The sequence below is a fragment of the Erithacus rubecula genome (assembly GCF_903797595.1).
Source record: "Erithacus rubecula genome assembly, chromosome: 5".
NCBI lineage: Eukaryota > Metazoa > Chordata > Aves > Passeriformes > Muscicapidae > Erithacus > Erithacus rubecula.
The window spans coordinates 68,095,455-68,108,334 of record NC_136687.1 but is presented as its reverse complement, the minus strand read 5'-3'; the positions used below and the strand labels follow the sequence as shown (position 1 = coordinate 68,108,334).

The 12,880-nt window shown below is 47.6% G+C and overlaps 1 protein-coding gene across 2 annotated transcripts in view; it reads right to left on the bottom strand.

The window, feature by feature from the left end:
* Positions 1 to 12,420, bottom strand: part of BMP2K (BMP2 inducible kinase) — a 45,499-nt gene extending 33,079 nt beyond the window's left edge. For both annotated transcript variants that reach the window (XM_079305508.1, XM_079305509.1), the window contains exon 1: positions 12,008 to 12,420. In XM_079305508.1, the coding sequence (XP_079161634.1) occupies positions 12,008 to 12,155 (148 nt within the window). In that variant the 5' untranslated portion in view covers positions 12,156 to 12,420. The remainder of the gene's footprint in view (positions 1 to 12,007) is intronic.
* Between the last annotated feature and the right edge of the window lie 460 nt (positions 12,421 to 12,880).

The following is a 12,880-nucleotide window of genomic DNA, read 5'->3' as shown; positions in this document are numbered from 1 at the left end:
AAAAGCTCACCTAATGCATGCTTTGTTATAAAAAAGCAAAAAACAAAAAAAACAACAAACACCCAAGCATTTGATACACCCTGCAAGGAACATATCCTCTGTACCCAAGACAAAACACATTATTTCTTAGGGTAAAACTGATGTCTTCTTATAGTCCGGCTGGAAAAAGACCAAAAACCTCTCTGTATTTCCATCTTCAACCAAGCTGCTTGAGACTTAGTCACAACCACTGTACTACTTTCATGTATTACATCATCACCACCTCTTTCTGTTCACTGGAAAAACAAAATCTAATGCATTTACCTCTATAACAATATTTAACAGAAGCTTGCATTTTAGTGAAGTAACACTTCCTTCCTGTCTAGAAGGAAAGGACAACAGAACATGACCAGCATGTCACCAACAGTTCAATGTATTGACTGTGGAAATTGTTAACCTCTACTCACTCATCATCTGTGCTTTTCTCTAGAAAGCTTTTCAACTTACCCAAGACATTAATAAGACACTTACAATGAGCATCCATTAACAGTTTACAAAAAAAAAAATCCAAGACCTGAAAACTTTGAATAGCAGTTTTATCTTTTCCATGTCTTCCCTATCTCATGTCTCTGTTCACCGAACTCAGCTCCAGCTGTAGTTTGGCCTGACCTGAAAACAGAGTGAGCTGAAAAACCACAACAAAGGCAGGGTCTGTGCATATAGGCTTGACAAACTCAAGAGTTTGCCATTCTACAACAGTGAGGTTAGGAACATGAATTCATTTTGTTTTATAGATGCATTTCAAATGTCATTCACTACCTCTCTTTTGTATAAAACTTGATTTTAGATTCAGTATAATCTAAAAATGGAATATAGTCACAAATTAGTTAAATCGGTAGGCAGATATTATATCAGCAATTAGCAAATGCCATGACTTACTTGGAACTGAACTGAAGTGTCACACCATATAGTGACCACCGAGTTAAAAAACCAACCCCCCCCCGCCGTGTTTAGCAAGCTCTCAGCAGCTCTGCAGCCGGGGTTCCATGTCCCCCGGAGGCAGGGCCGGAGCTGTGATTTCCCCGTGGAAGCGCCGGGGCAGGCAGGGCTCTCAGCCCGCCCGAGCCGCGGCACAAAGCCCCGCGCAGCGCCCGGCTCCTGGGGCGCTGCCAGCCCTGCCTGCCGCACACAGACGAGAGCAGCAGGCTGCAGGCACAAAGCAAGCCGCTGGCAACGCCAGCGCCACTCCACACTCCGGCAGATGCCACAGCCAGACTCTGCTCTGCTGCTTTCCTCAGGCATCTCACACGTGTCAATTAGCGAGAGCAGCCCATCTCTGCCCTGCTGGGAAGGGCCTGCAGCCTCACTCACCTTCACACTTCAGCACGATTCACTGACCATTTCATCCAGGAGCAGGACTAGAATTAGACTGACTGATGGGAATTAGTGCTAAAACACTCAGCGAATAATTAAGAAGGATTTTCATTATCTTACCTCACAGTCTTTAGCTGGCTGCAAATACTGCTGTACATTTAAACTCTGCCATACCAAAGAAATATGCTGAGATACAGACTTACCTGGCATAAGAACAACAGGGGATAAGTAAACTTTTAAAGCACAATATCTGAGATCTAACCTGTTTACACCAATAAATAGCATCATGAGCCATTTTAGACAATAATACTTCATTGGCACCTGCATGGGAACAGGCTCAATGCACTTGAACACTTCAAATTGCATGTACAGCATCTCTGAAGACTCTGCAGCACTTCTGCGTTTGAGATTTCAAACTTCACACTGTAACATTTGACCATTTTAAAAGATACACTAAAATTTTGTAACAGTCTAAGCAGTCTGACAATGTAAAATAAACAAGCTACACTGCAGTGGCAACAGTATGCAAAATGGCAGAGTCAAGATGACCAAAATGATTTCGTATCTCTCATACACCTCCTGTGTTTCAAGGAGCCAGCCAACAGTGGTAACTCAGAACAAGGCAGTTATTTATTAAGCAGACAAATTTGCAAACTCATGGGCTTGGGAAGTCTCAGAAAATCAAAATGTTAGCACCCATCTACCATCTAAACTCAAAGATGTCCTTGAACAAAGACGTCTCCTCTTAAAAACACAGCTATACAACTTGATGGCAGTTTAACAAAACACAAGTCCTAAGAAAAGCATGACATGCTTAACGGAGAAATCAAATATTTGAAAAAAGCAGAAAGCTGGGAGGATAACACTGCAAAGTCACACCAAGATGGATGGAACTTGAAGACCACAAGACTAAACCAAGTAAGATGCAAACTACTTCTTTTTGAGTTGCCAAAACAACATAAACTTGCCTTTTCATCTTCAGATTGCCTAAGAAGATTCTGGATAGCTCCTTCTGGGAACAAATACTCCAGCTGTTGCTTACACAGGTTCTCATGAAGTAAAAGCCAAGTGATGATCCATCTAAACTCACAAGTTGAAGGTCCCAGCTCTGTACATTCAGACTGTGCTACTGAGCTCTATAGAGACACAGCAAGGCTCCAAGGACACCATTATTTCATTTGCTTTTCTCCAAACAATTTATTTTCCTGCACATGACACACAAACCAGAACTGATCCCGTGCCCAATGCTGACACATTCAATTTCATTCACTCTTCCTATTCTAGTCTCATGAACACACATTACATTCAGGTCCGGTTGTTATAAGTACATGTCAGCAGAGCACAACTTAGTGCCTTACATTCTGTAATGATCTATTTGCTCTGCACCACTCTTGGAGTTATATAGTTATATCTAGTTCATTATCCAGAACAAGAAAAATCCTGTTTAGCAACAATTTCTCTACATAAAAGCACATTCAGTTTTTCCACCTGCAGGAATTGCAAAAGAACATAAGAAAATGTCATATTAATCACTGACTTCCAAAGCTATTTTTTGTTTCCTAAGAAGCAAAATGCTGCAACAATTACTCATTACAACTGCTACTGAAAGACAGGATGCACAGATAAAAATCACAGCCAGAGTAACAAATTTTTTAAAATAAGCCAGTTCAACAGAAATGAAATAAATCAGGAATTGGACCATCCCAATGTTTTGGCACATAATTGGTAGAGACTTGCCTATTGAAGTTTCTAGGCACCACAGGAACAAATCCACCCATCTAAGTAACATGCAAGTTTGGAAGGAAGCCCAACACATACATGACTGAATAAAATTTCCTCAAGCCCTGTAAGATCAGAACTATCTTAGTTTTGTGTGCGGCAATTAAGGCACAGCATGTTACAGAAGGGATGAGGAAGAACCCATCACAGAGCCAGGATGTCCCCAGCTCTACCTGTATCTCTTGTACTGACTCACATGACTGGGGCAAATCCTTTATCTTTGTTTCTCCATCTGTGGAGTAATGACTCTCCCCAGAACCAGGGGATGCTCTTCCATCAATGCAGCAATGTGACATCTCTTGAAGAACAAGATAAAGGTTGCTGAGAGATGCTTGCCATCGCCTGAGTCTCCATAATCATTTCTTCAGTACTGTCACCACCAGCCTCAGAAGTGAAGCCCATCTAATGACCAGCAAGGCTAAGGAAGACACTTGTATCTTTACAGGGAGAGCACTCCATGCCCGCCAATTTTCAGTTCCATTAGACAGGAGTGCTTTAACACCTGATGCCTACGGACAAAGCAGCATGTTTGCTGCTATCAAACCTAAATAAATTCCCTATTTCATTAAGACAGTCACCTAGGATCAAAGCTGGGTTTGTTTTATTTCCAGTTGGCAACCTTCACTTTTTTATTTTCCTCCACCCTGCTTCTGTTCAGAGATCCAGTTTCACAGATGAACCCAATCATATCCAAGACATCCCACTGGAACTAGAAGAAAGTAACCAGCCTAGACAAGCTTGAGCAAGGAACATGTGAATGTGGAGAGGAAGGGAAAGGCTCCTATTTTCTTAACCAGGAGACAAACACCGAAAGAGACTGAAATCCACTCCCAAGACTGACGGGAAAGCAGGAGAAGAGGCATTCCCGCTCTCTTCGTGCCAGCAGCTAGACAATGATGCAGAGAAACCCAGACACTCCTCAGAGGAGAGCAGGGTTTCCATTGGCTGGAGGAGCAAACTCAGGCCGAGCCGTCTCTGCCACAGAGCAAGAGCCAGTGTGGGTCAGGTGCTGCTGCTGCTCAGCACCGCTGGGAGCTGCAAATGACCCTCAGACTGAGAGCTCCGGGCATCACTGACAGGCAAATATCCCCAACAGCTCAGGAAGCAGCTGCTCACCCAGCACATTAACAGCTCACACCAAGCCCATGAACACCAGTGAGGAAACCTTCCATTTGATGATGGATGCTTGCAAACCTAACACTTTCTCAGGCAAAGGACAGCATCTGAAGCAATGGAGTTACAACCAGGCGGGTGATTGACTCTGCCTGTGCTCCAGGTTAGTCCCCAGCTCTCACGCTGCCCCTTGGCAGGCACAGAGCATTCACAGTGTCAGTTAACACAGCTCAGCTTACAAACACCAATTCCTCTGACTGTGGCAGCCTGCTCAGCTAGAATATTACACAGGGAAAAAATAGCTACAGCAAGCAAAATATAGCACAAGGTTAAGAAACTAGGAGAATGCAGACAAAACACTGTAAACCAAAGCAGTGTCAGAGACAAGCAGCACAAACGGAGCACTCCCAATACCTCCCCTCCGAACCAGAGGTGACATCTATTCAGCTGAGAGACATCTGTCAAAGAGCACATGTGCACACTTACACAGCAAACCAACATCCACAGCTGCACGAGCAGCTGAGCTCCCACTGAACATCCTTATGCAATATGACATGCTCGTTCTGCCCTGATACTAATGCCAGGTGGCTCAGTGACCGTGCTGCTCCCTGGACACTGACCCTATCCCCGGGGGTCACTGCAGTTCCCATGCACAGAATCACTGCAGGAACCCTTCCCCGTGGGTTATACAGCTTACTGACTGCCAGCTCTGCTACTACACTAACAACAGCCCACAGAAATTCATATTCTCTTCCCACAATTACTGGTTCCTACTTAACGTATGTCTGAAAAGGAATTCTACTGCTTTTATCCAACAATTTTCCTTTTCCATGCTGACAGGCAAAACACTGAGATTTAATAAAAAAGGAAAAAATAAATTTTCAGTTATACCAGTAAAGCACACCAAAAAAACTTTAATATCCTGTACAGCTTCTTTTAAAGCTAAACCACGTCCTTCTCACACACAGCTAACACAACCTCCATTCTTCCATGCTGCCTTATGCTGTGAGGGTGACCAAGAGCTTCCTCCTGCAACACACCTGCACACATACCCTTTACGACTCCAACATCAGCATACTTTACCTAAATGCATCTGCAAGGAGAAAGCAGATGGCACACGCATTGGCACATCTGTCTTTCCTCAAAATTTGGCAAAGCAAAGATGGCTTGAGTGTGTCTGTGATATTAACATGATTAAGTTCCTACAAATGAAGTTCCTTCTCCTGTAACTATCTGACTCTCAGAAACTAGCCTGAAAACTCAGCTCAGAATTGCTAGATTCCCAAGTACTTCCTCTTTCCTTAACTACTCTGGCCAGACAAAAACAAAAGGGGTAACATCCTCGGAAAAGACTGTGTGCAGTGAACAGAGGTGAAATACGACCCGTGCACACACAGCCGGTGCAGGAAGGAGTGTCCGCAGGGCACGCAAGGACTAATAACTAGATAATCAAAGAGCATTAGACCACGTGTCCTAAGACTTGAACTTGGCACAAGCTGTACAGCAAACGCCTTTGCCAGCCTCCAGATGTTTGCCAACCTGTGCATTTCTCCACCCATGTCCCAGAGGCACACAGGAGCTCTGGAGAGCACAGCACGAACAACTGCTCTGCCCAGAGCCACCGCAGTGGTCAGCACAGCAGAGGTGTGCCTGACAGCTGAGTTACTGCTTCCATTCTGAGCTCTACTTCATATGAAAGGAGACAGCCACCTGCATGCTGGTGTAAAGAGCATCTCACACAGATCCCCACACTGCTTTTGCCTGCTCATTACACAGAACACAGCTACGCACGCTGCACTAGGCAAACAACACTTTTTTCACACTGTGAGCTGTCTGCATGAGGCTCAGAAGGCCCAGGAAAATCCCTACACAAACAGCACAGCCTCCCCATCTTCCACCTCCCACCAGTCAAAAGCTGGTCTATGATCACCACTGGCCAGTCAGCAGATACACTTCATATAACCCAGCTGTGACTGTTTTGGGGAGTGCAGAAGAGCTTCACGTGTATTGTATTATACTTTCAGCCAAAACAAAAGTTAGTTTCAACTACTCACACTGCTTTTCCTCCCTTGTATCTTGAACTGGAACAAACAGTATCTGCAACTCCAATATTAGCAAAGCAAAACTGCTTGAGACAGAATAACAGGCTTGACCTTTACAGTCATGTGCAAACAGATTCAGAAATGTTACACTCTGGAAAAAAATCCACATGACCAAACCCAACTCAAATTCCACGAGTTAGCTTTCCAGACAGCCTTCCAGCTCATAATCCACCTGAACAACTGAACTACATTACAACTGAAAATAAACCAGCAGCTTCCACAGAGCAGCAAGTCACATGCAATAACCAAATTAATGAAGAGCAGTACTGTACATGTCACCTTGTCTCAAAGGAGAAGACTACCACACCACAGTCACAACAGAAGTAGCCTTGCACTAGGTATGTTCATAACACCTGCCACAAAAAAAAAACCAACTCTCCCAGAGCTCAAAACTGGGGCCACATCATGTGGAAACACTTGGAATTACTAAAGTTTATAGATCCATGACAATGGCACCTCTCTCTATTTACCTCTCCAGAACAAAGAACAACAAACAAGCCCCACCTTGACAGGAGATGAAGCAGTGTCAGCTATACAGCAGCCCACTTCTGAATTTACTGCAGCTGCTACAGCTGTAAATCCTCACAAAACCTCACTCTGGGGACCAAAAATGACAGCATAAGAGGTTAATAAAAGCAAAGAGAATCTTATGCACAACACAAAATTTGTTTATTTGCATTATAAGGTGAACCGCTATTGCTGAGCTATAAGGTAGAGAAAAAAAAAAAAAGCAGAATATTCAAGACTACCCTAATTTCAAGAGAGGTTTGAAAGAACTAAAATAAACAGCATGATTATCTACAAATGCACAGCACAAGAGCTCACAAAATAGGACCAATTGGATTCCTCTGCACTAAGGTGACATTTTTCTTAGGCATTGACTAGAACAGTAGGAGTGTAAGGACAAACCAGATCAGAAGAGTTATCAAGTACTTGCAAAGACTACACAGAATTAAAGTTGAACAGCAGAACTCAAAAGCAGCTCATCCCTTCACAGGTGTGAGACTGGAGGAATGGCTGGCTGGCTCAAAGCCAGCAGGGTGTGGGTAACCGGGTGAGCTCAGCACAGGTGAGGCAGCCCTGCTCCCCCTGCTCCCCCCGAGGCTCTGTCACTCTGTAATGGCCACAGTGCAATAGCACTGACTGACCCACAGCCCGACACAAAACGGCGGCCACTGACCCATGGCCTTACCCAAAACAGCAGCGACTGACCCTCAGCAAACCAGACCTGAGGGAAGGTTTTCTACAGGAGAGAGTCAAGCTGAGCCCCAGAGTGGGCAAATGGGGAGAAAGCCACTGACTTGCTTGGGCTAATGAGCAGTTTGTTATTGAACCTCCTGAGAACTGGTGGCTTCTCCTGAGTATCAATGAGAGTGAATCAGAGCACCTTCCCCTAAACCTGACAAGCAGGCTGGTTCACCAGAAACGACTCCAAGAGGCTGCACCCTAAGAAAAATGATAAAAGAGAGCATGACATTTCCAGTTTTATCTAGCTTTTTTCACTTTGTCTCCCTATTGAGAGGCCCTTTTCACAGAAGACTATGCTTTAAGCACATTTACTAAACAAATCAAACATTCGACTATACAAACATGAACTAAGGAACTTACAAGTACCTCACGAAGCACCTAACAAATGAACTTGACACCACTTGAGTGTCTTTTTCCCTGCCTCTCCAGCACAAGGTGACTCAGAAAAGCAGCAGGCTCCTAAACCGCAGCAGCAGAGGCTCCCCAGCACAGCCGCAGACTCGCGCTTTATCAGCCCGGACGATGAAAAACAAACCAGCGCACTCACTATCACACAACTTCCTCCCACATACACCAGGGCCAAGGCAAGTCACAGCACCAAAGCAGCACTGTGCATGGTCACTCTTTCCTGCGCAGAGCTGAAGCGCTGCTTGCCATGCCCTCGGGTACCCTGAGGGCAAGGGGCACACGCAGCACCCGCCGCTCATCTCACCTCCGCGCTCCTCAGCAAGGCGCTGGCTGCAGCAGCTGCTGCGGGGCACACTGCACAGCACTGCTATTCCTGCAGGTGCAGCAGCATGTGCCCTCAGATCCCACTAACAACTCCCAACAAAAACAACACGCTGGCTACGGACACCCTTCCCCACCCGCTAATCATCCTCCGCACCAAGCCCGAGAGTCCACAGCCCTCTCTTCAGAACAGCTCTAATTGTCTCTTTCTTGCTTCATCTGCACCTGTTAGAAACATACCCACACACTCAATTACAACACTTCCCATAACCTCTTGGTCTTTTTGTGGTCCAAAGGCAACTTAGAACCTGGCAAAGTCTTTATTCAATTTAAACATCTCGAGCCCTGCCAAGCAAACAAGACAGTAAGACAAATGAGCATCTTCCAAATCCTACCTTTGTAGCAGGCAGAAAAAACACATCCACTGCAGTTACTAAGCAAAAAGGTCTTGGTGAAGTCCAAGCCAAGGCAAACAACTAAGTAAGTAGCATCATCATGTCAAGCCACAACTTTTTATCTCCTCCCACATAAGAAAAAAATAGTTTGAGAACTTGCTAATTTTCGTTTTGCTTTTAACTCTTCATAACATAACCTGTTCTGGATTGACACTTGAGAGAAATTTTAAAGCATGGTTCATACCTGGAAACTTGCAGTTTGCTGCACTTTCTGAACTGTTATGTCTTTTTCAATACTGGAGTTCCCCATCCACCACCTGCAACTTTCAGAGAACTCCCCGTATTTTAATTTTATTTCACTTCCCAAACTCCAGCTGCATTGCAAATACTCTGGTTCAACAACAAGACAGAAAAACAAGGCCTTCACTCTGTACCAGTTACTTATCCCACATATTTCTACCTTGCCCTCAAAATGGACAGGAATTAACTTTCTATATCAAGCCTTAAACCAAATTAACTGCTTTTCCCCCCATCCCTGACAAGTAAAAAACATTCTTCCATGCAGCAACATACTAGGATATGGAGACCAAGAAGTCATCACAGGACAGATGTGTTAGATCAAAAGAAATCATCTATCAGCCTAAAAACTACAGCTCTTCAACTTTACACCTTCTTTAACTTTACACCTTCTTTAGCCAAAAGGATGCATTTCCTTTAAATACCATTACACTTGACTCAAAACAACTGGACTATAATGTTCCACACTTCTGCCTGTGGAATGCTGCAATAAAACCATTTTGTCAGAGAGTACAGAAAAGCATCTGGAGAGCAACAGCTGTATCACCATGAGAAATCTACCCAAAGATGCCCCAGTGCAGCCCAGGAAGGTCATTACAGCCGGAGCTTTTCAGTACCACTACTGCCCGTCCTCTAGTTAGCAGGGGCCTCAATCCTCCTCAACGCCAGCAGCTGCCCTCCTAAGATTACTCACAGCAAAGTCAGCAAAGAGGGTGGGGGTTAAATAGCTTGCATCAAACAGACATACAATGCCAGTGATTCTAATAGCTAATAAAAACACAACGTACCACGCCTCTGCTAACAGAACACTGGACATCTCCTCCTAAATAGATTTGCTAAGTTCTTCAGATTCATTAATTTCATTTATCATTAACGCTTCATAACACAAGCTCTAACTTGGATTTAAGCATCTTAAATGCTATTTCACCAGCACTGAGTAATAGGAACTACCTGACAAGTTTACAAGCCTCAGTTAAACTAGGTTTTAGAAACTGAAAGAAAAAAATGCCTTGTGCAAACAAATAGGATAGGAAAAAAAAAAAAGTTGTCTCTTCTCGCCTCCCAAGAGAAAGATGATGAAGCAGGGGACCTGTAAAGTGTTCAGCATTAATAACAGGTAGCAATGTGACTAATGCAGCAGCAGTAACGCACAGTTGTTAGTATTAATTGTCGCTGGGGCACGGGCTGGGCTGCTGGACTGCCTACAAGGCAGCCCTCGATGGAAAGCTGTCTTTGAGCCACGGAGGCGGTGTCAGGAGCAGCCCAGCGGCTGCGGACACTCGGTCACAGCGGCCTTTCCCCGGCGGGGCGGGAGCACACGGCCCGGGACACACGGCTCCGTGCCCTCCAGCCCTGCACCCGCGGCACCTGCTCCTTCCCTGTCCGCCGGGCCCCTCCCTACCCGCGCCCCAGCGCGGCGCGCTGAGCTCCCAACACGCGCGACCACTGCACGGCCCCAGCCGCGCGTAGCGCTCCGCCCGAACATCCCCACTGCCGACAGCGCGCTAGGCGCAGCAAAGAAAAGCACTACAAAACACCCTCACACTCCCAAGGAGGAAGTTACTGCACACAACGGTTACATGTCAAAATTTGGACTTCCCCTACCCACAAGTGTCCTTAAGGGCTACCAATTTGTTTCTGCCAGCTACAGAAAGGAAAAAAAACCATCACCTGTAGTGACTATAAACAAACAACACGGTGGGAAAACTTGTAATAAAGTGCTACACTAAACAAAGCACTATGCAATTTCTCTCCTTTCCACTACATACATTTTCTGTGACACCTCCTCAATTTGTTCAAGAGCCTATTGTTTTGTGGTTTTGTTCTGTTTGTTTGTTTTTTTTAAAGTCTCTATCTTGCCATCAGCCCTGCCAAGACATGACCTGCTGTCAGACCATAATGACCTGTAAGTAGTTCCCAGCAAGGATCACCCAGACTTTGGGGCAACCAGGTACACAGCTGGCTAACTCCTGACATCATCCTCGCACCCCAAATACAAAATACTGCATTCTAAATATTGAGCACTAAATCCACTTTTCTATGAAAGTCATTTCTAGACAGCAATGACAATATAAGTACCGCTTACATGCTCCCATTCCAACTAGCAGTATTATCTGCATGCACTTGTTAAAACCACATCCTAGATGTCCACCAAGAAATGCACATGATCAGTGAAAGTTTACTAGTACACTTATGCATGAATATACTTACCACAGTGTAAGCAACACACAGACGGAAGTGACAGAGATGAATTATTTTACCCACCACATCCAAAGCAGTGCAGAGTAAACATTCAGTAACTATGAGATACACTGCATGACTAGCCCTGAGCTCAGTGACCTGGGAAGTGAATTACACTTTACACATCTCGTCAAATTACCTGCTCTGGGAGATGAACACCATACTGTGTCACACACACAGAGCAAAGCTCAAAAATGGCTGTGTTGATGGTCCCATGCCAGCCGCTAGTGAACCAGTACAGCAAAGAAAAGTGCAACTAACCCTATGGCTACAAAAATCCACACAACTCTTCCTTCGGCCCGACTGAAAGTCGGACGACACAAAGTGCAAGTTCACCGCAAGTGCAACAGAAGCCGAGCACCCCGCAGCGAGGGGAGGCTCTGCAGCACAACCTGCCAGTACTGCACCTCCACTCGTGACCGTGACACCAATCTGCTGCCTTACACCAAGGAACAGCGGGGGGTTTTCTGGTCAATTTTTATTTCTGTTTTTTTTTCTTCCCGAGAAAGCAAAAGACGCGGGCTGACAGAGGTGCCAGCGACACCTCGCCCCGCCTCACTCACCCGAGGCGGCGAGCAGGGGAACTCCGAGCGCCCTGAGGAGCCGCGGGCCCAGGGAGCGGCCGAAGCGGCGCAGCCCAAAGCCCCGCAGCCGGCTCGCCGCGGGAGAGCGGCTCCGGCGCCGGGCGGGCCCGGCTCCGACCCCAGCCCCGGCCCCGGCCCGTCCCCGCCGCCCCGGGCCCGTACTCACCCTCGGCAAGCGGCTCCTCGGGGGTCACCTGGTACCGCCCCACCGCCAGCGCCCTGCCCAGGGCCACGCCGCTCCCCGAGCCACCGCACGCCGTCCCGCCGCCGCCGCCGCTCCCCTCGGACTTGGGCATGCGGGAAAACTTCTTCATGGCGAGCGGAGCCCCAGGAAGAACCGGGGAGGAACCGGAGACGAGCGGCGGCGAGGGGGTTGCCCCGCTTCACATGCCGGCCGCGGCAGCCACTTCTCCTCGCCTGCGGCCGGCTCCTGAAGAGGAGGAGGAGGAAGAAGGGGGAGGCCAGGAAAGGAGGAAGGAGCAGCCCCACACCGGGCGGCCGGGGCGGCTCAGGGGACGCCGCGCGCTGTGCCGGGAGCGGCCGCCCCGCCGGCGCGCGGCCCTACGGCGCAGGCGCCGCCCCGCCCCTCGCCAGAGCGCCCGCCCGGCCGGAAGTGCGGCCGGCCCTGCACGTGCCGCCGGAGCGAGGCGCGGCGCGAGACCGCCCCGCCCTCGCGGGACCCCGCGGTTTCCCGCCCTTGGGGTTCGCGCGCCCCCTGAGGGGAAAGGGCGGGAAGCCGTGAGGGGAACGCGCCCGGCGGGACGCGCACCTCGCAGATTCCCTCTCCCAGCGCTCTCACGGCGCCGATCGTGCTCCACCGACCCCGCCCGGACCGGGACACGCCCTCGGGAAGGAGTCTGTGGGGAGCAAAGCTGTGTGCCGACGGTGTGCTAATGGTCGCCGTGGTAAAAATGGCTCTGCACGCCGAGTGCTGTGGAGCCTCTTGCCTCCGGAAGGGAAACCCCGGGGGGTGGCGGAGTCTCCTTCTTTCCAGACGTTCCAAACTCACCTGGATGCTTCCTGTTTCAGCTCTCGAGGT